Source organism: Ursus arctos, chromosome X (assembly GCF_023065955.2).
Source record: "Ursus arctos isolate Adak ecotype North America chromosome X, UrsArc2.0, whole genome shotgun sequence".
Lineage (NCBI taxonomy): Eukaryota > Metazoa > Chordata > Mammalia > Carnivora > Ursidae > Ursus > Ursus arctos.
The window spans coordinates 118,454,613-118,480,959 of NC_079873.1; the positions used below are offsets into that span (position 1 = coordinate 118,454,613).

General features: G+C 44.0%; 1 protein-coding gene across 7 annotated transcripts; it reads left to right on the top strand.

Annotated features, from left to right (window-relative positions):
• Positions 1-1,831: 1,831 nt before the first annotated feature.
• Positions 1,832-25,271, top strand: MOSPD1 (motile sperm domain containing 1). 7 transcript variants are annotated; one of them, XM_048213689.2, is made up of 8 exons: positions 1,833-1,954; positions 7,563-7,828; positions 8,531-8,740; positions 13,551-13,808; positions 13,919-13,994; positions 15,772-15,989; positions 20,785-20,943; positions 22,971-25,271. In XM_048213689.2, the coding sequence occupies exons 4-8, from the start codon at positions 13,655-13,657 to the stop codon at positions 23,000-23,002; spliced, it is 639 nt and encodes a 212-aa protein (XP_048069646.1). In that variant the 5' UTR covers positions 1,833-1,954; positions 7,563-7,828; positions 8,531-8,740; positions 13,551-13,654; the 3' UTR covers positions 23,003-25,271. The 7 variants fall into 7 exon arrangements, with proteins under 7 accessions (XP_026376421.2, XP_048069646.1, XP_048069647.1 ...); XM_048213690.2 differs by having other exon boundaries at positions 7,563-8,740; XM_048213691.2 differs by lacking the exon at positions 8,531-8,740 and having other exon boundaries at positions 7,563-7,954.
• Positions 25,272-26,347: the final 1,076 nt, after the last annotated feature.

A 26,347-nucleotide genomic window follows, 5' to 3' on the forward strand; every position in this document is an offset into this window, starting at 1 on the left:
TTATCACATACACTATAAATATCACCACATTAGAACCTCCTAAAAGCCTAGTAAACTGGATAGGCCAAGGATTCTTGTCCCCATTTTAGGGATGAGGAAACCTGCCAGAGTGTAGCTTGTCATATAATTGGAGAAAAAACAAATACACATTAAATGATGCAAGAACAACACAAAGCAAGATGCCTACTTTTGCAAAAGAATACTTCATAACAGGACACACAGGCTGAAGGGCTATGGAGCCCAAGGGTAGCCTGAGGCAAAGAGGAGTCCAAAGCCTCCCAAAGGAGGACACATTTCTGCCTTCAGAGACTCGGTTATTTTCTGGGTCACCATGAAATTTGTCTACACTGGATTCTTATGTGAACTGTACCAGTTACATTTTCCACAACCACATATTATAACACAAACCAGTCTGACCTGCAAGGGAAGTACACGGTTTGGGCCTTTTGCAATTGCAACGCTCTGCTGTCTAACCAGTTTGTTTGCAAAATGACATGTGGCTGGGCCAAGATGAAGATGTCCTAGTAAAGCCTGGCTTGGGCTCCTTTCTGGGCCTGCTTAGGGCTTCCCATACAGTGGAGTCGAAGGATTTCATTTCATCCAATTATACTGATGCCTTTTCTGGATTAGGCATTGTGCTGGCAGCCGTGGGTCACTTTGAGGAATTCCTAGTCTAGGTAGGAGAGAAAGGAAGACCTAATGCACAGCTAGTGATTACCTAAGTCAGGAAGAATTGCAGAGCAGAATAAGGAACGCTCTATGGTGACGGAGCTGGAGTTAATAGTTCTCATGGAAGATCCTGAAAGGTTTGTTGGAGGAAGTAGCATTTCCACTGGACCTCGAAAGACAGGTAGGTATTCCAAAGACAGAGAAGGGAATCGATGAACAAAGGCATCAGAAGCCCGAGCCCAAGGGAGATCTGGCTGCCCATTGCTCGTATGGGGCAGTCGAGGAGAATTCTCTGGGCCTTCTACTCGTAGGGAGGGAAGCTGTGGCAGCCGCACCTTACTCTGCCTTTCTGAACAGCGTTGACATTTAATTCTGAGTATTCCATCTTTAATGCTATTTCAAGGGCCCTATGAACATTACCGACAGTGCCGCTTCCTTTCGAGGGGGAGTATTTGGGGCAGGCAGTGTGGTCCGGGGGCCCCCCTGTCCTCCAGGGAGGCCTAGTTTATTGCGTTAGAGTATTGGGTGCATCAGAAAAGGTTTACAGAGGACCGTCTATACCATGCTGAGGGACTGCAGGCACTTCTGAGACACTGAAAGGTTTTAAGCAGCAAAGTAAGAGGTCACCTGTACATCTTACAGACATCCCTCCAGTTGCCGGTTGCCGTCTGGGAGATGGTGTGCGCAAAGGCAAGAGTGGAAGCAGAGAGCCCAACCAGGAGGCTACTGCGGAGCTCCAAGCAAAAAGTCACGGGGCCTACACAGTGCCCGTAGCACAGCGGAGGGAGTGGAGAAAGGGGGTTAAGAAGATGTGTCTCGGTGGTAGAATTAACTAGCTTTGGGTACTCACTGTATGTATGTGTGTGCGTGTGTGTGCGCGCGCCTAGGGAAAGAAGGAGGGGGAGGGAATCGAGGGTGACTGCCCGACAAATGCAAAGAGAGATGACCCTCCGTAAGGGTCTCCGGTCTCCTCCAAGGGCGGCAGGAGGGGAGGGGAGAGGAGAGAGGAGGGACAGGTCCTGGACGGCAGGAAGAAGTTCGGAGCTCGGAGAAGCAAGAAACCCGAGAGGCCAGGTGGCAGGAAGGAGGCCCCGCCCCCGGCCCCGCCCCCGGCTCCACCTCTTCTCCCTCTTCCCACCCACCGCCAACCGCAGCTCATCCTCGAGGGCGGAGAGAGGTGGCATTTGAGTCCTCCCGTATCCCAGCAGGCAGTGCAGCCTAGAGACGCTGACAAAGGACCGGAGGAGCAGTCGCAGCTGCTTTCCGAGGAGCCGGTGTTGCCGAGGTGAGAGTCCCCCCACCGTCCCGTCACCCACTTCCTCCGACTTCGGGAAGACGTGGAAGTTACGTTGCCGAGAGACCCCGCGCAGGGACTGAGCTGTACCCAGCCCCCGCGCTTGGCTCTGTGACTGACGGCGGGGCTCGGCGGCGCCGGGCTGCGGGTGGGAGGTGGGGAGCGGGCAGATGGAGCGCTTTCTGCCCCATCTGTGACTGTCAGCTGCCCCGTCGCCCGCGGAGCCCGGCCGGAGGGTCCGGCCGGCCCGTGCGTGCCTTTCCGGTGCCCGGGCGGAGGCAGCAGGTTCGGGATCGTCCCGGTGCCCGCCCGGCAGAGTTCGGTTGCCCCGGGGATGAGACTCCAGGGACAACTCTTTGGCGGATGTGGCGAGGAGGGCTATAGGGGAGGGAGGCTGACTCTCCATTCGGGGTGACACCGTCCTCGCCCTCACTCCTTCCCCCAGCCCAGCCGTTCCCCCTCGGCGAGCAACTGGAAGGAAATCGGCGGGGATGGAGCGAGGCGTCCCGGGATGGCTGGAGGGTGGTGAAAGTGGGGTGGCGAGGCAGACAGGGAGAGCGAACGCCTTCGTGGAATAGTGGCCGGGGGTGGAGGGGGTACGTGGCCTGCATCCGTCCCCCTTCCTGGACCTCTGCACGGATCCTGATGGTTGCACCAGCTGCTCGGCTGTAAACAGGCTCACATGACCGGTTTCACATGGAGCCGGCCGGTGTGGGGACGAAGGCTGGGAAGGCTGGGCCCCAGTCAGGTGGAGCTCCAGTCCTAGGACGGACCGTTTCACACTCCCTCTCCTGCCCTCCAGCCCTTATTCCTTGTTCCGCGGTTTCCCCTCTGGGTAAAGTTAAGTGACATCTGCCCTCTCGGGATTGAAGTTGCTTTTCTGCCCCAGTAGAATCCAAGAGACCTCACCTCGGGGAGCGAGAGGGCAACATATTAAATGAAAGCGGTCCCGGATTTTTGACCTTTGAGGGAGATAAAGAGATGAACGCAGACATGGAAAATGGGATGCTTTGGATCGTGCCTAAAAAGCAGTCCTGTTCTATCGGAATGCACTGCGTTCTTAATGTGAATTCCAGAGAGAAGGGGGAAAGTCTACTGTTTCAGCCAGGGCACACCTGGAATTTAATATATTCTTGCTGATGGAAATCTTGTCCATGTTTCCTTCAAGTGCTTGGAAATCTGCCTATAAAATGCTGTATACAGGATATTAACCAGGGAGTGGACACCCAACTTCTAGATTACATGTATATGTGGTAGAAAGCAGTGGGAAGTTTGGAAAACAGGAAATGGGGCCAAATGTGCCTTTCAAGTTGTTCACGTCTACATATTCAAACAGGATACAAGATTAAAATAGTTTTTGAAGCATTTCTAGAACTTTCAAAATACAAGGTTTACTCAAATACCAGGATAGTTGAAAATTTGGAGTTTCTCAAGTCTGTAAGGGATGGTGGTGACAGATTCCCTTTACATGTAATATATAATTAGATGTAATGGACAATACTCAGTATAGTTACCCCTTTGTAGGTGAGGACCAAAAACAGAACAAATAGCTTATAAAATAATGCATGTTTCTCCCCCTAAATTGTTCCGTGCACATTTTCTTCCCCAATTTTTTATTTTTAATTGTTTTCTCCTGAAGCTTTGACATTTAATTCTAATTTCTTTTTTTTTTTTTTGAGAGGGTGTGGGGAGAGGGAGAGGAAGAGAGAATCTTAAGCAGGCTCCACACCCAGCATGGAGCCCAAGGTGGGGCTCGATCTCATGACCCTGAGATCATGACCTGAGCCAAAATCAAAAGCCAAATGCTTAGAGGACTGAGGCACCCAGGTGCCCCTTACTCTAATTCCTGAAAAACAATTAAGAAACTACAAGAAAAGCTTCCCCATCCTCCAGTAGCCCAATAAAGTGAGTAATTTGCTACTCTTTTTCTGTTTTTAGTATGTTTAAGGTGGAAGATAGAGGAATTTAAAATATTGTCTAAAATTTAAATGGGCAGATGATCTGTGTTGCTCTGAATCTTGTTTTGCCACCTTGGAATATTCTAGAGAATCTTGCCCTACAATAAATAGATGAAGTGATTTACTGTTTGAGGCCTTCTGTTTCCTCATCTATAATATAAAAGTTTTGTTTTAATCTCCACGGTCCCTTATAGCTCTCCAATTCCGTAAAATAGTGCAGTTTTTGATTGGGAACTACTCTTGGACAAAATGAGGTGGTTAAATAAGTCCAGTTGTTGGTGTCAGCCGGGAGAACATGCAGTCCATAACAGGCAAGCCAGAATCCAAAGAGGAATAGGGATTGTGCTCTGCAGAATTCTCATTAGGTAAATTAGCCATATGGGTTGACCTGGGCCCCTCTGTCCTCTTGATCAGGAAATTGAAGATTGCCTCAGCTAAATCCTGCCTCCAAAATTAGAACAGTTACACCTGACTTTCTTAACCTTCAGGGCATGGTACAAAGTGATTCTTTTTTTGTTGTTTTTAAGATTTTATTTATTTATTTGACAGAGACAGAGAGAGAGGGAACACAAGCAAGGGGAGTGTGAGAGGGAGAAGCAGGCTTCCCGCTGAACAGGGAGCCCGATGCGGGGCTCGATCCCAGGACCCCTGGGATCATCACCTGAGCCGAAGGCAGATGCTTCACGGCTGAGCCACCCAGGCGCCCCTGGGGTGATTCTTTCATTCATCCCAGCTTCTTCCTGAATAAAGTGGGCTATGTGACCAGTGATGAGTTAGGATGAGAAGAAGGCTCTAGCAGGGTCTCGCCTTGGCAGTGCGCTGGTTAGATCCCCAGGACCAGTGCCCTTTTTCCGCTCTGCAGCGTTTGAGCTTTCATTTTGCCAGCACACCCCGAAATTGTCAGTCTCAAGGACTGATTCACACTAACCAAACTCACAAAAGATTTTTATGTTAATATGAGCGCCAGTTGACTAACTTCCGTGAGAAGTTGAACTGCCAAGCTGACCAGAAGATTCGTGGATGAGCCCGGGGTTCCCTTTGCTTCTGACACTATGGAAACACAGACGTTGTGCTCCATCTCCCCCCTCTTTCTAGGGACCGTGTGGAACACTCCTTTCTTAAAACACCTAGTGGTTGTTACCTTCGACAAGGTTACAGCTTTTATGTGAAAACCCTTGCAGTCACACCTCTGTATGGATAGATCCTGTCACCTGATTGAATCTGGGCCACCTGTAAAACAGCTCTAAAATTGGTTTCCTCTCCCTTCCTGCTGCCTTCATCTAGGCCCTCACTTCATGCCACGTTGATTTGAAGGTGACTTGGTTGTTCCCTGTCACTCCTCTGGAGTCAGGTGTTGCACTTACTGGTCAGCAGCAATGAGATTCCTACTTCCAGTCCCTTCTCCGCTTAAGACCCTTCAGAGGTTCCCCATCGCAGTGGTTCTCAAAGTGCAGTATGCCTTAGAATCATCTGGAGGGTTTGTGAAAACACAGATGACTGGGCCCCAACCCCAGGATTTCTGGGGCAGCAGGTCTAGCCTGGGACCCAAGAATTGGCTTTTCTAGCAAGTTCCCAGGTGAAGCTGCTGCTGCTGGTCTGGTACCACATTCTGAGAATCACTGGCACCCAGAAGCAAATCTCCACCCCCGAACTTGGCTTCCAGGGTTTTTCACCATCTCTCGCCACTCCTCCATACAGCCTATTTTTTAACCATGTGCAGTGCCAGAGCTCATCTTAAGAGTCCCTTTCATGCTTCTACACATCTTCTTCCTGGAATTCACCCCCCTCTCCACTCCTACTGCAAACTCCTATTTAAGGCAGCCTGGCACTTTCTTTATGCTCCTAGAGCTTTTTTATCTGCCAGCATTTTAACACTTGTCACATCATATCCTAATTACCATGTATATCTGTTTTTCCTGCTAGACTGTTTTTCAAGGGCTGAGACAATGTTTTCATCTTTTCTCCATATTCCTCAGCACAGGGCCTAGCACATAATAAGTGCCCAGTTGATGTTCCGTGAATGAATTTGTGATTCTGAAACTCTGGAGAGGGCCATAGGTAGCGACATACGTATTCATTTTTTATTTTATTTTATTTAAGATTTTATTCATTTGTGAGAGAGCACAAGAAGGGTTAGCGGCAGGCAGAGGGGGAAGCAGGCTCCCCGCTGAGCACGGAGCCCGAAGTGGGGCTTGAGCGCAGGCCCCTGGGATCATGACCTGAGCGGAAGGCAGATGCTTCACCGACTGAGCCACCCAGGCGTCCACAACATGTATTTCATGTAATGAGTTCATACGGGTTTTGCTTTGAGAATCGCACATTCATCTTGAAATACCTGAAGACATTGAGATATTATGAAACAAAGATGGGAAATAACTAGTTTTAAGAAAAATGCTTTTAAAACTGATGCTGCTGGAGGGCATCCTTATTTTTGTTAAATCTTAAAATGTACACTACTCAACTTTTCCTTCTTGAATAGATAATAGCCTGTCATCACTTTATTTATAGCAGGTCAGTCCCATTGGTAAGACATCAATTTACATGAAAAACCTAGGAAGCGTGTAGAAACCAAAAGGCCTAATACTGCACAACGAATGATTGAACCTATAAAGTGGACATTAGAACTTTGCTTGCAAAAGACTTGACTTTTTAAAAGATTTTATTTATTTATTTGACAGAGAACAAGCAGGGGGAGCAGAAGAGGGAGAAGCAGGCTCCCCGCTGAGCAGGGAGCCCGATGCGGGACTCAGTCCCAGGGCCCTGGGATCATGACCTGAGCCGAAGGCAGACGCTCTACCGACTGAGCCACCCAGGCGGCCCCTGAAAGACTTGACTTTAGGACTATACCAGCCATTAAAAAATCCTAATAGACCATACTGGCGATTTAAAGAGGAAGAGAGCAGAGCCGATGAAATGGGAAGGTTGAATAATAGACTAAAGCAGAAGAACTTATTGCTCTTAACTGTTCAGTATTTCACTGGCCATTGGCAGACCACACCGAGTATGGAGGAAGGAGATAGTCCTTGTGCCCAGATAAAAGGGAGCTGGCCCGGAGGTGGAGCTGGGAACTCTAATCAGAGTAAACACAAGAGGTAGGGAGAGGCAGTAAGGAGCTGGTGCACTGTGACCTAGCAGATGGGTCACCCGTTTCCGGGGAATCTGGACTTCAGATGTCCTTAGCTGTTTCAGGCTTGAAACTCCTTCAGCACCAGAATCCCCAAGGACCACTTATCTCATTTGAGTTTCTTGCAGCCTCTTTCCAAAAAAAAAAAAAAAAAAAAGGCAGGAGGGAGGGCAAATGACAATATGCTTTCAAAGTGCTTTGTTTCTGTTTTAAATCTCCATTTTGAATCTGTGGTGAGCAAAGGTATTGAAACTCCCATTTATCTCGGAGTCTGATCTCTTCCTTCTTATGGTCAATCTAAAGTGAGGGAAACAAAATGATCACATTTTGGGGTCCTGGTCTCCCTGGACTGATGGTGGAAAGTGTGAGGACTTCATGTGTGTAGGTGCGCGTGTGTGCGTGTGAGAGAGAGAGAGTAGTTTGCAAACTGGTCACAAGGTGGTGCACACACATAAGATTTTCTTTGAAATTTCTTTTCTTTTCTTTTTTTAAAAGATTTTATTTATTTATTTGACAGAGACAGAGACAGCCAGCGAGAGAGGGAACACAAGAAGGGGGAGCGGGAGAGGAAGAAGCAGGCTCCCAGCGGAGGAGCCTGATGCGGGGCTCGATCCCAGGACCCCAGGATCATGCCCTGAGCCGAAGGCAGATGCTTAATGACTGAGCCACCCAGGCGCCCCCTGAAATTTCATTCACGATTGCATTTCTGTGCCTTTGGTCCAGAGGGAAAGGACAAGGCGGCTCCCGCATCACCAGCTCCCAGCGGCACTGTGTCCCTGTGAGGTGGGGCTACGTTGGAGCCCAGCTGGGCACTGAGGAGCCAGGGCTAATGATGAGGGGGAAACGGGAGGGGTGGGGAGCGGCAGCTGGGAGTGCGGCTTCTCTGTTCTCCACTTACTCCGACCCACGGTAAGCAGCTCCCATAGATTGACTGTCCCTTTAATTGGGCCCCCTTACCTGTCTTCCATGGACAACGTGTGTTCAGCCGTGAGGAAGGGGCACGCTCCTTGATGGAGGGAACCGTTACTTGTCAACACCTGTAGGCAAGCCGATAAGCTCAGTATGTGCTAAGTGCCTAACACCGAGCTTGGGTCTGCGCAGGATGAGAAAAAACCAAAAACCCCACAGAAAAACAATATGGCATGATGCTTGAAGTCTGGGGAGTCCAAATGAATCCACACAGAACAAATGCCAGAATATTCAGTCACTACAGTAAGTACGTTAAAAGATAATGTAATAAAAGTAGCAAGATCGTGTAGATGAGAGAAGTAGAGGAGGACGGCGAAGGGGAGATCTGAAGGAGGCGCTGAAGGAAGGGACGTTTTGGTGTCCGGAGAGGTAGAATAGGAGATAAACCTTGGTTACTAGTGCTGTCACGGGTGGTTCCTGACAGCCGTAGGTCTTTCATAATCAGGAACAGAAAGCACGCCCGTCTTAGTAAGTGAAACTGTCTCTCCATTGTTTTTCTTTATAAAAACGGAAAAGGAAGCACATGTATCAAGACTTGAATTTTGGATCATCCTTTGAGAACTCTCCTGGAAAAGCAGGGACCTTTCTAGAGACGAGGGCATGTGTGACAGTGTGACAGCATCACAGGCAGGACTTTTGAAATGAGACACGGAGGAAATGGTACCGTATAGGGAAGTGTGAGTCTGGAGACCAGAGATCTGCCACCGGCACCTTGTATGACCTTGGGTAAGTCCTTTAACTATCCTGGGCCTGCTTTCCTCAGAAGTAAAATGAGAAGGGCTGGGAGCTCACATTCTTCGACTTGGTGTGTGTTTGACTTTTGGAAAGCAACCTCATAAACCGATTTGGAGTAAGGTTTTACTGGCTTAGTATATAATCTCTCCCCAGAATGTTTGCACTTTTGTCATTTTGCAGTACGGACAGGAGCAAAGAGAAAGTGTTGGTCTCCGGAAAACCATCCATTAGAGGCAGGTGTCCCGGTTCATTATGTTTGCGGGCAGAATCTCTAATATTGCTCCCGTGACCTGGTGCTAATTCGGAGTTCAGGAGGCGATTGATATCTTAGCCAAGATAAGTGAGACATGGGAACAGGGATACAAAAAGAAAGAATAAATTGCACAAAATGGATGAAACCCGTCGTTAACGGTGACCGGGGGATAGACAGTCTATTTATTCACAATTCCTGGGGAAATGTGTATGTATTCAACTCGTAAAGAGAAAGCTTCAAAATGAAAAGAATACGAATTCTCTACGAAACCATTATGGAAAGCTAGCGAAATTTCTACTCTGACTTGTGCCAACGACCTTCCCCCTTAAGGCTGGAAGCGAGTTCAGTGCTTGTTCTGTGTGGTTAATTTTGACTTCCCAGTCAGCTGTGTAAACCGTGTCATGCTCCTTGGTAACAAAAAGATGCACCTTTCCCTCAGTTTGCAAGTCCTCTTAAACCTTTGTTTTTCTCACTGTAATGAGTTTCTGTTGCATCTAAAATGATTTTAAAGAATTGAAATCATGGCATTTAACACATCGTTTTAGGCTTTCCATGTTATTAACAGATCATGAATTGGAAAATGCAATTAACAGAGATTTTTCACACATTGTTTCTAAATTCCTTCTTGAGTTTCCAGACTGGCACCTTTTCCAAATTAGGCCCTGGAGGAGTTGTTGTTTAATTCGACTTAAACACACACACACACACACACACACACACACACCCAAAACTCTTGAATAGGTGTTCATAAGGTTCTGAATTCAAAAGATACAAAAAGGTATCCAGAGGAAACTGCCCTTCCACCCTTGTCCCTAGCCGCTGAGTTAGTTTCTCCAGGGGCAGCCCTGGCCATCCTTCCGGAGGTTACCCGGGGCCGGCAACCCTCTCTCTCCCACGCAGGTGGTGGCGTGCTCGACTCCGCGATGTACCTTGCCTTTCTCGCGTAGCCCTGCACCTGCCCGTCCGTCCATACCTACATGACACAGAGCTTCCTCTTTCTTCTTGACGGCTTCCCAGCGAATGGCTCTGGCCTCCTTTATCTCATGACCCCCTCTATGAAGGGACAGTTTGGGCTGTTTCCACTCTTTGTTGACAACAACAGCTAACCCTTGTCGCGTGCCAAGCTTTGTTCTGTGTGCCTCCCATAAATCATTGTATTTACTCCTCGGGACTGAGGATTAAAACACTTCCACATACGGGATTTCACACAAGAGGGATATTTATGCCGGCTGAATTCCTAGAGGTGGAATCTCTAGATCCGAGGACGTGTGTGTTTACTTGTGGCAGGTGGAGCCAGCGCGCCAATTTATAGCCCTGTCGGCCACGGTAGGAACGTGCCTGGTGCCTCCCACCACGTGCTCTCAGACTTGTTGACTCTCGCCAATCTGGCGAGTAATAACACGTATTTCAGTGCAGCTTTCGTTTGTGTTTCTCTTGCGAGTGCAGTTCTCCGTCCTCTGGGAAGTTTAAAAACAGTTTGTCCTTTTCTAGAAAATATTGTAGCATTTGCTCGTTTTTACGATGAGTGCTTTTTCATATTATTTGTATTTCCTCGACATCTAGTAGGGAAAGTAGACCTGGCCTGTGACTGAAAAAGTTCTTTGGCTTTGCCTAGATGGTTTTCTTTTTTGGGGGCCATGCAGTGTTTTAAGAGTTTTTAGATAGTCAAATTTATGAAAATTTTTTGGTTTCTGATGGTTAGAAAGCCTCAGATAGAAAAGAAAAAGATTTCCCATGGTTTCTTAGTGTTTTACAGTTTTCTTTTTCTACATTTAAAACTTTGATCCATTTGGAATTTACCCTAATAAAGTTTTGGACTTTTGTAAGGAATAGGGGATAAATTTAGTTTTTTTTTTTTTTCCCTAGGTGGATGCCCGGTTTTACCATTTATTGACTAAATTGTTTTCCAGAAATCAGAGATGCCATGCCACCTTTTATCCTAAGCTAAATTCTCATCCTTTTTTTCTTTTTTAAAGCGTTTATTTATTTATCTGAGACAGAGAGAGCACAAACAGGAAGGAGGATTAGAGGGAGAGGGAGAAGCTGAGCAGGGAGCCCCATGCGGGCCTCGATCCCAGGACCCCAAGATCATCACCTGAGCCAAAGGCAGACGCTTCCCTGACTGAGCCACCCAGGCGCCCCTAAATTCCCATCCTAACAATGTTTTAGAATGAGATGTTGAATACTATTTAGTGATGGCAAACTCGGATGTTGTGTTTCTGATAGCCAAGCTTACTAAGAAAGTAATAGAGCTAATTACTTTCTGTTGAGAAAAATATACCAGACTTCTGAGAGCACATTATCCAGATAGAAATGTGTATGGCCCTTAGCGAAAGAAAGAAATATGTGGCAAATAAAAACTCAAAATTAGAATGATTCCATCAGATGCTCTTCAGAATAATCTTAGTCTTATTGTATTACAGTGGAGAGTTCGTTAGCTAGAGTGGAAATGCTGGACTGCAGGCGGGAGGCCTGCTGACTTTATTTGTCTCTGTCTCTTCCTAATTTAATAACAACAGCAAACACTTAGAACATTGCCTGGCCTACAGTAAGTGCTAAAAGCATTGCATGTCTTAATTAATTCAGTATATGTAATTAATAAAAAGTTTGCAATCTGTTATGAACAATACACATATTACATGTTATTACTAATAAAAATGTCAGTAGGCCCTTTTTAGCTCAGTCAAAAAAACCCAAACCCCAGCCCAACACTGTCATGAGCTGCATGCACGGGTCCTGTAAAATACATGGATAGGAAGTAACGTGATGATCTGGGACAGCTCGTGGGTGATAATCTTGCCAGCGTTGTGCCTCACCTTCACATCTGTGTGCCTTGGCATATGCTGTTCCCTCGGTCAGAAGGCCCTTCCTACCTGTGCCCCTCCCCCAGAAGTATATGCCTTTTTTTTTTCTTTTTTCTTTTTAAGATTTTAATTATTTGAGGGGCGCCTGGGTGGCTCAGTCGTTAAGCGTCCGCCTTCGGCTCGGATCGTGATCCCAGGGTCCTGGGATCGAGCCCCACATCGGCCTCCCTGCTCAGTGGGAAGCCTGCTTCTCCCTCTCCCACTCCCCCTGCTCGTGTTCCCTCTCTCACTGTCTCTCTCTCTCTGTCAAATAAATAAATAAAATCTTAGGAAAAAAAGATTTTAATTATTTGAGAGAAAGCATGTGAGTGAGCATGAGCAGGGCTGGGGAGGGAGAAGCAGGCTCCCCGCTGAGCAGGGAGCCCGATGCGGGGCTCGATCTTACGACCCTGAGATCGTGACCTGAGCCGAAACCAAGAGTCGGTCCCTCAACCGACTGTGCCCCCCAGGCGCCCCTCAGTTTGAGTCTTTTGAGGGCAGGACCTGTGGATTATTCGTGTTTGTATCTCCGCACAGCTCTTGACATAGTTCCTGGCTTATAACAGGTGTTCAGCTGAAAGAAAATAAAAATTTGCATATGTGATTATACGGTATCTTACTTGATAAAAGCTGGGAGGGCCTCAAGCAGAGTCGCACAGCAGCCCCCGATAGCTGGTAAAAGCAAACAGCTCAATCTTGTGTTATGTTGCTCTTTGAAGGTGTGGGAGCTTGAACACAAAGTAGAAAATGGTGCATGGCCTATTTTAAAGGTGTCATCTACAAAGTGGAAATCAGACATTTTCTCGGATCGTGTTGTTTTAGCTTTGCATTTTCAGAAGCCACATTCGTAGGATGCTCGCTAAATAAGAATGTTGTTGATTAAAATTAGATTAGGAAATAAACACAGCAACATCACACCTGTCAGACTTCTGCTAGCTCCAGCTATTCACAACATAGTCAAGAACTCCACAAGGAATCCAAAAGGTCTCTAAGCTGGAAGAAAATAGTTCTCCTGGAGCCTGTGTGCTCGATGTAGGAGGGGCAGGCACAGAGCCACTTGCCTACGGACTGACTTGGAATTTTCATCGAAAACTCCCAAGGACTCCTTAACAAGTTTAGATATTCGGCTTCCTTTCAAGACATTTTTGCTTGTCTTGGGTTTTTGGTAGAAAAAAGGACAAAACTCTCCCACCCGTGCTCCCAGAAGGCAGTAACTAAGGCATTGTGGAAATGAGTGTAAAAGTAAGTCTCATGTTTTTCTCCCGTAACTCATGGAAACTTACTTTGTTTTTTTTATTTTTTTTATTTTTTAGCCTTTGAGAATTCTGAGTAGCTCACATAAGATCAAATGTGACAATACTTAATTTATTCTACTTTTTAAGAAATCCGAGGTTTTAAAAAGAGTGATGGCCCTTTGATCTCACCTCTTTGAAACAGGGTGATTAATCCGAGGTAGAAAGACTTCTTTATTCTAGTATTTATGTAATTTATCATAGGTTGAAATCTTGAGTGTGAAAGGAGCATGTGTAAATTTCTTGGCATAGTTTGGAACAAGCTGTATAAGTAAGCCACGAGGAAAAGTCCAGAGGCCTCTTTAAATGGTTTGGGGAGCTATTTTAATGCAAGCTGAACATGCTTTTTGTTGGAGGGACAGCAAATGAAAACAGGTGTCATTCGATTTCCTTCTCTCTTCTTCTCTTTCTAGATTGCCAAAATGCTTTGGAGTTTTTAACTAACTGACTTAAGAAAAGTCCAAAATAGATTTGAGACTGTAAAAACAGAAGCTGCAGCAAGGGGGATTCAGTGCCAATGCATCAACAAAAAAGACAGCCAGAGTTAGTGGAAGGAAATCTTCCTGTTTTTGTGTTTCCCACGGAGCTAATATTTTATGCAGATGACCAGTCAACACATAAGCAAGTGTTGACTCTGTATAACCCCTATGAGTTTGCCTTAAAGTTCAAAGGTGAGTCTCCCAGGTCTCTTTTATGGATTGTAACTAGTCCCTACTAATTGTTTACGTGTAGAAACTAATTTTTAAAAAACACTAATGGCCATTGTGACTTTTTCTTTCAGTTTTGTGTACTACTCCGAATAAGTATGTTGTCGCTGATGCTGCAGGTGCAGTAAAGCCTCAGTGTTGTGTGGACATGTAAGTCAAAATCCCTTCCTGGTAACATGTTTTAAGTGTGTCAATATTTATGTGTTTAACTTGAAAAGGATCTCGTCTTGAAGCCGTTCCCACTTTCGGCATTTATTACATCTTGAATTTTTGTTGGAAGTTTTAGTCTCTCACAATTCTTCTTAAAATTTCATTTATTGTGTTTTAAAGGTTATTTGTTGATTTGAGAGAGAGACTGCTCATGAGCCGGGGGCGGGGGGAGGGAGAAGCTGACCCGGAGAGAGATCCTGACCTGAGCAGAAGGCAGACGCTTAACCGACTGAGCCACCCAGGCGCCCCAGTCCCTTACAATTTTTTTTAAAGATTTTATTTATGTATTTGTCAGAGCACAAGCAGGGGGAGCGGTGGGCAGAGCAGGCGGAGGGAGAAGCAGACTCCCCGCTGAGCAAGGAGCCCGACTGGGGACTCGATCCCAGGACGATGGGATCAGGACCGGAGCTGAAGGCAAACACTTAACCGACAGAGCCACCCAGGCGCCCCAGTCTGTCACAATTTTTAAGAAGCCCCTAAGATTCTCAACAGGTTGACCAAATCCTTAGTAATATTTCACGATGCTGGAGCTGACTTGTGTGTTAATTTTCCGTGAACATCTCCTCAATTGCCGTGTTCGTAGTTATAGTGGGATCGCTTATGAAGGTCAAGTTCTAACTCATTCCTTTAAATTTCTCTAGCTATAACAGAATTTAGCTTTCTTTGGAACATCCTAGTATAGTGATATTTGGGAAACTAATAATACTACATTCACAGAACAGTGGTAATGTAAGTTCATCTGAAATGATTCGGCTAATAAGCCTGGAAGCTAATCTCTACAAACAGGAAGCAAGTGTGTTATCTGAGCTCTTCCAGATAATTTCGTCAGAAATTAAGTGTCAGATAAACGATTGTTTGTTCAAGCTGTTCATATTTAATTTTCACTTTAGAGCTAGTGGTGACCAGATGGATTCATTGACCAGCTCTTAATTTAAGCTACCAAGTAAACTGTAATTGTTTAAACCTATGACAATGAGACACAGAAGTGTTTTCTCCTGAATACATTTTCATCCTCCCGTAGCCATAAAATGATGCATCTTTGGAGGACGTGTTTTCACAGGTTTCGTTTGATTTTCATTCAATACGTAATAAGCAAGGACGATTCCAAAGAAATGCAGTCTCTTGCCAAATAAATGTGTTATCTTTGACCTAATTGGTTTGTGTTCTCTATTAAGAACGAAGTAAGATAAATGGAATTGTAGATCGCTCTCGTAAAATTGCGAGTTCTTTATATTCTTTTCAGAGGAAGACAGAAGTATATTGTTAGCCTTCTGTTGCATTGGTCATACTGGTTACTTACTTACTCAGTTGCTTGTTTTTACCTGCGAGCACGGACTTTCAGTTTTGAGGCTAGGTGAGGTTTCTTACTCGCACAACAATAAGCGGCAGTAGAAATCCACGAGACTTTGGTAACTGTTGCTGCCCGCAGATCTCAAGGGGGGAAAAAAAGTCCTGCTCAAAGGAATTTTTTTTACCTATAATTCTTTTACTTTAGATTTTTATTCTATTTGTAGAGTATGTGTTTTCATCAAATATTTTAGAATCACCCATTTCCTTCTGGGTTATGCTGTGACTTTTTTTTTAAGCATCATTAGTAACTTTATATTTGAGCATTTGGTTACAGTTAGTTAATACTCTCCTGTATGAAATCTCAGGCTGAATTCTGTTTGACGGGCCCCCAGAAACCTAAACGGCATTTATTTTTTAATGTTTTCAGTGTGATCCGTCATAGAGATGTTCAATCCTGTCACTATGGCGTAAAAGACAAGTTCCGCCTCCAAGTTTCCGAGCAAAGCCAGAGGAAGGCTTTAGGAAGGAAAGAGGTTGTGGCTATTCTTCTCCCATCTGCAAAAGAACAACAGAAGGAAGAAGAGGAAAAAAGGATAAAGGAACATTTAACCGAAAGTTTATTTTTTGAGCAGTCCTTTCAACCAGGTAGTTTTGGGGTTGCTTTTAAAGCCCGTTGGCGCTCTTAACGCATTTCTAACTGGAAAATCATCAGGGAGCTAAGAATCATTACTAGAAAAATGATCTGCCACTTTCCACCTAATTAACTACTTCAAAACGGAACCGAACTAGAGATCAGGTACCTAAAATCGAGCAAGAGGCCTAGAGTTGGACTTGAAATGGGCAGAGAAGCTCTCGGCCGCCGAGGCTGTAAGGAGAGGGCGAGTGTTGCTCTTGCCTGTGAAGTGTGTCGACCCGAGAATGCAGCCCCCTGTACTTTTGAAGGCTAGCACAATTTGGCAATTATATACTTTTGTTTCTGTGACTTTCCCGTATCCTTTCTCATTTAATTAGTTCGAAGAAGGAGAGAGATTGTGTTTGGCAATAGGCCAAGCTTGGTGCACTGTTCATATTATTTTGAAAAAAAAAATCTCATTAAAGTTGAAGTTAATTAAACTAAGTAGATTATAATATCCCCTGTGGGCTATTAATTGAATCCCTCTCCATTCCTCATTTCCTTCCAGCTTAGATACTCAGAAGTGTTATGATATATTCTTTCAACATTGACACTATCCTCGTGTTCAACTCTTTGGACGTCATTCCTCCTCCCTCTTAACGTCTCATTATCTCCTTCCAACCCCATTATAAGAGGAGGAAGATAAAATTTTCCATAGAAAAACATGGAAACTTTTTGATAGTGATATATGAATGTGATAGCAGCTGTCCTTGAAATTGCAACACTATGAGGAATTAAAAACAAATCTACTTGTCATTACAGTAATTCACAGATCCCTATCAGTTTGTTCATCTTACAGTGTTTATTTGGGTAACACAGGGAGTCATGCCTCTTTGATTTACTGTGGGCAAGAGTCTTCTCCGTCCATGTATGGAGTGCCCAGATTTTCTGGTGATACCAAGACTAGGGACTAGCTAGTAGCCAGTAGATTGCTTCTTCTCAGCAACTGTTATTGACCAGTAGGACCAGATTTACATCTTTTGAAGCTGAAAGAGAGTCTCTGGTAAATGTCACTTTGATCTCCAGTCAGTATTGTGAAGTTGGCTTCTACGTGTTTATGGAAATGCAAGATTCCCCCTTTAAGATGCCTCCTCTAGAATAAGAAAAGTCATGTAATGAGTATTTGGTTTTTGATGTTAAATTCGTAATTTAAAGGAAAATGGCCATCGGCTCATTTCTGTATGTAAGAGACCAGTGTAATAGCCCCCCCCCCCAATAATAAGGATTGAAAGTTTAGTTTTATATATTTTTTCCCTTTATTTTAAAACTTACTAGAATTCAGGTGAAAATCATCCTAAAAGGCTAAATAATTACAGTGTATATTAATTGAGCATTGTATTCTTACTTTCCTTGGACAGTGAACCTTTGGCATCTGAAGTCTATTAGAGAATTCTTCTAACTGTAAAGTCGAAGTAGGTAAATGAATGAGGTGATTTCTGTTTTGGGGAGAAACCCTCTCTAAGCCATCCCTGTCAGGAAGCCCAATGAAGGCAGGCACCTTACTTGTCTCCTTAAGTCTCACATCCTCGGCCATAGGCGGCGTGCCCAGCGCGGACTAGTGTGTGCGTGGGTTTCACCAGGAGGGCTGGACTTCTCGTCCAGTAGGGTCCGTTGGATTGCTTTGCTTTGTCTTACAAGGTTTCCATGGCTCTGGCCACTCCTCAGAGCAGGAGCAATACCGCAGTAGAGCCCCATATGAAGTCCTGGCCCACATGTCCAGTGTGCCGGGAGTTACCCCCATGTTTCTTTTTTTTTTTTTTTTTTTTTTTTTAAGATTTTATTTATTTATGTGACAGAGAGACAGCCAGCGAGAGAGGGAACACAGCAGGGGGAGTGGGAGAGGAAGAAGCAGGCTCCCAGCGGAGGAGCCTGATGTGGGACTCGATCCCGGATCGCCAGGATCACGCCCTGAGCCGAAGGCAGACGCTTTAACGACTGCGCTACCCAGGCGCCCCATACCCCCATGTTTCTAATCACGTGGCGGGAAACTGAGGAAAGTTGTCTTCTTTAATAGAGTACTAACGGTGCCTGATTTAGTCTATGCGGACAAAGTGGTATTTGTCGCTTCTGTTTGTTAAATGAATAGTAAATTATGTGTGGTTTCCAGTATGTAAAATTCTGTGGTTTTTCATTAAGCGTCTCTGAACTAAAATGTTGAAACGAATCGAGATTGTTTGGGGGGATGTTTGAAATGTCATTATTTTTGCACCCCTTTAGAGAAGTGATTATTAGATAGTGTTGTGAGGTTCTGTGAACTTGGCAGAAAACGGTCAGAGGCTAGATCGTGAAAGATTCAGATTTTATAAATGTATTTTTATAAATGTATCTAAAGGCAGGAAAATGAGAAATTTCTGCTCGAGTTGATTGTACTATAAAAGCCATAGCAGTAACATTCAAAAAGGAAAACAGCACCTACAATCCCACACACTTAACAGATCTGCTTATATAAGTGTTCCGTGTTATTTTCCAGACCTTGTCTATGTGTCTAAGTACATTTATATATATATATATATATATATTTTAATTTAACAGAAATTTAAGAGAAACCCACAGAGCATACTTTAACAAAATACCAAAGCCCAGGTTATTAAAAAGTTGTTTTGAAAAGATGCAGCTGAATCTTACTGGGTTTGTCTTAATTACATTACTAATGAACTGCTATGTCTAGGCAATGTTTTGAGTCCGTGCCCTCTGGCTTAAGAAAATTACACTCTATTATTGTTTATAATAATAAAAGATTGAAAATGACCTAAAAGCCCATCAGTTGGGGATTGGATTAAATTATGAATAATCATAAGGTGCGATGCCAGGCAGGCATTTTTTTTTTACGAGGATCTGATAGAATGATAGATGATTATACATTGACACGGAAAGAGGCTCATATATATTTCTGAGAGGAAAAAACAGTTATGGAACAGTATGCATATTATGGTCTCATTTATGTTAAAAAAAATTTTTTTACATGTTTATGTGACTGTTTGTAAAATCTGAAAGGTTCTGTACCAAGCTGTTTAACAGGGTTCTCTCTAGGACAGTGAGACCGATAAGGAACCTTTGTTTCTATAGCTGTATAAAATTTTTACAACAGTCTTGGAGTATCAGAAGAAAAGCCATTTCCTCCTTGAAAAATTTCAAGCATCGATGCAAATGTCTTTGGAATTTCTCTAAATACTGAAAATTCCTTGAAATTCTCTTTATTGTCACAAGTAAATGTTTGCCTTAACGCTTACGTCTGCAGCAAATGTAAATGCAAAGATACTTCATTTACTCACCAAAATAAGACTTGTTTTTAGGTGTTTATGCTGTTGTTTTGTCTCAAGCAATAATCACTATAAAATTTGAATTTGTTTTCACCTCTCTGGCTTTGGCAAGGCTCAATTAAACTTCGCACAACAGCTAAGGTATTAATAATTTAGAAAAGCTGCATTTAATAATAAAATGAACAGTGTTATTTCATTAATAAAACACAAGATTGTGTTGCTGTTGGCTATTCCTTTTAATGAAAGAAGGGTAGTGGGAAAAGCTGTCTGACAGAATATGCTGTTACCGGGTTTCTTAAAAACTCGGGTATGAATATGGCACACATACAGCGAGCGCTGTGGGATAGCAGGCTTGATAATGTTTTTAAAATTTTCTTTTATTGTAGTAAGAACGCTTAACACAGGATCTACCCCACTCACAAATGTTCACGTGTACAATACAGTATTGTTAACTGTAGGCACGGCGTTGTACAGCAGGGCTCTAGAACATACTGGCCTTGCTTAATTGAGACTTTATGCCCGTGATTAGTAACTCCCAATTTCAGCATACCCCCCGGTCTCTGGTAATCACTGTTCTTCTCTCTGGTTCTGAGTTTGACTGTTTTTTAGATACCTCATGTTAAGTGCAATCATGCAGTCTTTGGCCTGCTGTGACTGGTTTATTTCATTTAGCATAGTACTTGCCAGATATTGTTTCTGCTTCCTTCTTTGCTGTAAGTGGAAGAGAGCAGGGGACAAGAGTTTTCACAGGTAGCTTTTTTTTTTTTTTTTAAGATTTTATGTGTTTTGAGAGAGCGAGAGAGAAAGAGCACGAGCAGGAGGGAGAGGGAAAAACAGGCTCCCTGCTGAGCAGGGAGCCTGTCACCGGCTCGAACCTAGGACCCTGGGATCATGACCTGAGCTGAAGGCAGACACTTAATGACTGAGCTGAGCCACCCTGGTGCCCCGAAAGGTAGCTTTAAAACCCTCAAGTAGTGCTTTTCTGCTGCTTTTAACTATTTTCAAAAATAGTAGCAGGATGCTACGGTTATTAGGACCAAACCTGTCTGCCTCAGATGCTCTCAGAAGGCAGCAGGCTCCAAAATGGCGGAAGACAGAAGCCACCCATTGGGGTCCAGGAAGAAACTATCAGAACTTCAATTTCTATTTCTAGCCCGTTCTTTACAAATTCTGCTTGTATATTTTATAAACATATACACATGCTGCTTGCTTGAATTCTTCCTACTCATTGGGGTGAGGTGGGGGGAGGGGAGGGGTGGTGACCTCTCGGTAGGAACTTGCTACCTCACAATGCCGTTTCAACATTCCATTCTGTAATGACTCAGAGAAGTTATGGGCTTCCAGATAAGTCCAGCAGATACGTCCCTATGGCATGGAAATGATGGGCAAAGAGTCAGAGGAGTAAGACAAAACCCGCATCCTGGTGAGTGGTAGACAGTACATGCGAATGAACTTTGGTCTTGGGGCATTTGTAGAAGCAGGCTCAGGAGTTTTTGTCTTCTTACAGAGAACAGAGCTGTCTCAGGACCTAGCTTACTAGTCGTCCTCCTGGGAGTGGTGTGCGTTGCAGCTCTGATGCTTCCTACGCTGGGGGATGTGGAATCGCTCGTGCCTCTCTACCTCCACTTAAGTGTGAATCAGAAATTAGTGGCTGCTTATATCTTAGGTAAGTGTGCCGAAGCTGCGTGCGGGACATGTGTGGGCCGCGTGTAGGCCTGGAGGTGGTCGTGGTGCTATCACGTGGGTACGGGTAATGGCGGTACTGGGGCTGGTTTAGGGGTTTTTGTGTTTTTGTTTTTTGTTGTTTGCTTGTTATGTTTGTTTGTTTAGAGAAACAGGTAAGATTGCTTCAAAAGCACGTGTTGAGGTAAAGTGCATTTTAAGATTTGATTTTTGCCTTACGTTTCGTTCTCTCTTTTTTTTTCTTTTTAAATGTATTTATTTAAGTCCTGTCTACACCCGTGGGGCTCGAACTCACGACCCCAAGATCAAAAGTCACATGCTCTACTGACTAAGCCAGCCAGGCGCCCCTACGATGAGTTCTTTGTGGCTTATGGATCTAGCACCTAATACCGTAGCCAGTTGTTTTCATTTTGCTGAATTGCGATGGTATAAAGCGTGTATAAAATGCGTGTATTGCACGATCCAGCATTTTCTGCTTCTAGGAATTGATCCTGGGGAAACACCGAGACAAAGTGCATACAGTGATAAAGGTGGACAGTGCAGCCTTGTTTAACACTGTGAACCTTTCTCTTTAAACCAGTCCCCAGATTTTCTTTCAGTTATCCTCGCTTGAAATCTTGTAATTAGTTAAAGTGAACAAACAGTGACTCAGTCCCTGCCATGTGTCAGGGATTAGGGTTCCAGTCATGACTGACTGTCTTTGTAGTCTCCTGTCACCTCTTCTGAGAGGCCAACTCTTTTCAGTATTCTCTCAGTACTCCTTGGTATGCTCTCTTTTTAAATTTTTACTATTTTTAAAGATTTTACTTATTTATTGGATGGAGAGAACGTGCACGAGCAGGGGGGAGAGGCAGAGGGAGAGGGAGAAGCAGACTCCCCACCGAGCAGGGAGCCCCACGGGGCTTAGTCCAGGCCCCTGGGATCATGACCTGAGCCAAAGGCAGACGCTTAAACCACTGAGCCACCCAGGCGCCCCTATGCTCCCCTTAAATTTCAAAATTGTCTTCTCAGTTTGACTTGCTACCTTCCATCTGTGCCCCTTCTCTTCCTATTCCCACCCCCCCAATCCGTTATTTTAACCCCCCCCCGCCAAATGCTCCATTGCATTGCTGGCAGATGAATTTCCATTCTGGTTTGGTTTCTCCCCTGCCACCCCCTTCTCGGGAGCCGTCAGGGATGCCCCGTAGGCCCGAAGGAAGTATGACTCCGTAGTTGGGCATCTGAGGCTCTCCACCCCGAGACCTCTTTGAGCCGATCTCATCTCGCCGATTCCCTCTGTAAATCCTTGATCACAGCCTGGGAGGTTCGTTAGGGACCCCAAAAAGCTCATGGGGAGTCCGGTCAAGCTCCTTGTCTCGCTTTGCCGTCCCTGCGCCTGAAATGCCTGCTGATCTCGTTCTTCATCATTCCTGTCCGTCGTTTAGGCTTATTTCAGCTTTACCTTTTGGGGCAGCTTTTCTGACTGCCCTGGTCTTACGTGATTGTTCTCCTCAGTACTTTATCACTCACTTTTTTTTTTTTTTACCACTTATTTAGGACTGAGCATATTCTTACATGATTAAATTTTTACAGTTTTATGTATGGAGTCTCTTCGAAAGAGACAAGCCCAGAAGGAATCCTGTGTCTCTTTGTGGTCCTAGAGCCCTGGGATACAAATAGGTTCGACATGTTTTTCTTGATGAAGTTGGCTGGCTTTACTGACACTTTAAAATGTCGCGTCTTATAGCTGATGTGACCGGATCAAGCGGGAGGTATATTTGATGGTTAAAAAATTAGCTACGGCCAGACATTAGTGATTTAATTAAATCTATCCCGTGACTGCCCATTGCTGTAAATTGGATTTCTTCTGTATAATATCAACTAAATTCAAACTGACTTTGAATTCTTGCTAGAGTGCCTGTCTGTGTGCTGTATTTTATTTGTCCATCGAGATCTAAACAATTGCTTATTGAACGGAAGATTTTGTAAAGTGCGTGGCTTTAACTGTTCTGCAATTTTTTTTTCTTTCAGGTCTTATCACAATGGCTATACTTAGAACATGAGCAAGGAATTCAGTTGACTTCTGAAGTAAATTTATCTTGCAAATATGAATGTGGACTGCCTTTTCTCTCTCTTTCACTCCATTAACATGCTACAAACTATTGAGTGATTTACCATAATTGCAAAAGTATAATATATATTTTAAATTACTCTGTAATTTTATTGGAAGGACTCCAGCACACTCTGTTACAGACAGCAAGGATGCTTCTGAGTGACACCTAGGAAATTATTTGAAGAAATTCTTTTTATACCTAAAGCTATTGCACAAGAGACTTTAATTAAAACATCTGCTATTTTCTCATCTTTTTTTCTAATTCACTTTGATTCTTAAGGTCATATGTTCTTCCAAGTGAAACGCCTGAAAGAGCAAACTGACCAGCCAGAACATAAAAAGACATTTATTTCCTAACTACAAACATCAATGTTACTATGTAAATTATACCTTGTCCTCTTGTCATTATAAACACTTGCCATGGTGTTTCTCAAGTAAGTTTTGCCGTTAATGTGTGGAGGGTGAGAAAAAAAGAACGAAAAAAGTGTAAAGTGTGGAGGATCATGCTAGGATCTCCCGGAGGACCAGACATATTTGATGCCTCTGGTGAACTACAGAGTAGGTTGTGGTCCAGACGCCAAGCGTCTGGGGTTTTCTTTAACCCTCACAGAAGCAGCACGACTCCTCTGTTTGGTCTAAGACTTTGAAAGGAAGGGAGGCGTTTGTTCAGTGATTTGGTTCACCCTGGCTTTACCTCAGGATCATGCTTTATGTTAATAGGAGGAGAAAAATCACTTTATCATTTCTTCCTAACCCTTTGCCTGACTGTCAGCAACTAGCCCAGACTGGGATTACCAGAGGCCGGGTATTGTATGTGGAGATGTTTTTCACCTTTCAACTCTAAGCCAAGTATAGAAAATCCTTGATATGTGTCTATTTTATATCAGTCACTGAGACATTTTGTAAGTTTCTATTTATTAAAACAACTTTACCAAAAAAAGCCCCCAAAGCACAACTATTTACATTTCTTTATAGCCTCTTCTGATCTTTAATATATATATGCAGTTTCAGCTGTTAATTGTCATAATAACTGATCTTTTGACTTAGGATTTTTATCTGACAGCACAATGCATTGAGTCTCTTGAAAATCGTCTTCCAGATCTTTCTATAGAACGAACTTATGCACTGCTACTGTAGTCTTCTCAAGGAGTATACATAAACACAACATGTATGCCTGAGGTTGGATTTTGCAGGAAATCGTACTTTGCTTCTAAAGCGAAAGCGTTTACGTATCCTCTTTCATAGAAAATCCTCATTGTTTAACAATTTGGGGAAGATAAATCATTAAATGGATCATGTCTGTACATTGTGTAATGACTGAACAGCACAGAAATGTAATCTATTTTAAACTTTGTAAAAAAAAATTATGTTCGGCAGCGATCCCTGTTTCTCTGTCCGTTTCAGGTCCGCTGTGTGTGCACGCAAGTGTGTGCGTGCGTGCGTATGCGTGAGTGCACGTGCGTGCGAGTGTGTGTGGGTGTGGGTGTGTCAGATAACACATTGTAGAGGACAGAAATTACTTTTAAAAAATAAATGAAAATGGAGGCCTCAGTTTCACACTGACGTACACATTTTATTCTGGTTACCTCTGAGGAACTCCGTTTTAGTCTCCTGTGTCCTAGAGGTGTCTCCTAGTCCTGTGAGCTCAACAGGAAAAATAAGAAGGGAAATATATGAGCTAAAATGTCTTAGGTTTCCTTATGTACCAGGGGAATTCATTTGTTTAAATTTCTGAATAGGTAATAGTCACGTGCTTCAAAGATCAACTATAAAAAGCTATTCAGGGGCGCCCGGCTGGCTCAGTCGGTGGAAGGTGCGACTCTTGATCTCTGGGTTGTGAGTTTGAGCCCCACATTGGGGGTAGAGATGACTTTTTTAAAAAAAGAAAAAGGTATACAGTAAAAAAAAAAAAAAACAATTACTGCTTGCCTTCCCCGTCTACTCAGGCCCTTTCCAGTGACCACCGTTGTTGGTTTAAATATGCTTCCATTGTTTCTTTATGTAATTACGTATTTTTGGGACGCCTGGGTGGCTCAGTCAGTGAAGCGTCTGTCTTCGGTGCAGGTCATGATCTCCAGGTCCTGAGATCGAGCCCCGCATCAGGCTCCCCGCTGGGGGTTGGGGGAAAGTCTGCTTCTCCCTCTCCCTCTGTCTGCCACTCCCCCTGCTTGTGCTCTCTCTCTCTGTCAAATAAATAAATAAATCTTTAAAGAAATAAATGTGTATTTTCATTTTTATGGTTTTATATATGAATGGTAGCTTGTTCTATGTACTATGCTGTACCTAGCTTTTTAAAAAATTAACATATAATGTATTATTGGTTTCAGAGGTACAGGCCTGTGATTCATCAGTCAACACCAGTGCTCATGACATCACTGCCCTCCTGAAAGTCCAGCACCCAGTTACCCCGTCCCATCACCCCCCTCCACTCCAGCAACCCTCAGTTTGTGTCCTGTGATGAGTAAGGGTCTCTTATGGTTGGTCTCCCTCTCTGGTTTCATCTCGTTTTATTTTTTCCTCTCTTCCCCTATGCTGCTGTTTTGTTTCTTCAGTTCCTCGTATCAGTGAGATCATATGATAACTTGTCTTTCTCTGATTGACTTATTTCACTTAGCATAATCCCCTCTGGTTCCATCGACGTCATTGCGAACGCCTAGCTCTTTTTCACTTAACACTATATCCAGGAGAATTTTCCAGATAGTGAAGAGGATCCTCATTCTTTTTCTTAACAGCTGCCGAGTGTTTTCTTGTGTGCCGTGTCGTATCATTCACTTAGCCAGTTCCCTCCTGACCGGTTTTACCAGCACTGCCCGAGCGTGTCTGTCCTTCCGCCGTCCCAGCGGCCACGTAGCAGCCGTGTGTTCTGCCAATCTGATGGATGAGAAGCGGCTTCTCCACGTACTTTCTTTATTAACTCCACAGTGAGGTTGACCACGTTTTCATAGAGCTATTTATTCATATCCTCTGTTCCCCCACCCCCTGCTCTCTGGCGGGTAGGGGCATTTTGTGATCATGAGTTGCAAAGATTTCCTTCTAGTTGCTCATTTTTCTCTTGACTTTGCTTATGGTATGTTTTCCATGTAAAACTTATTCTGGGGTAGTTGAATTTATGAATCTTTGATGACTTCTGGGTTTTGAATCTCAGAAAACCGCAGACCGTTCCAAGGTTACAAATCCTATTTACGCATATACACACAAACACCAGTTTGAAGATTGAATGAAGAGAAGAATCCATTTGTGGTAGCAAAAAAATTAAAATTCAAAAACCCCAGGTTTAAATTTAAAGTTCAAAATC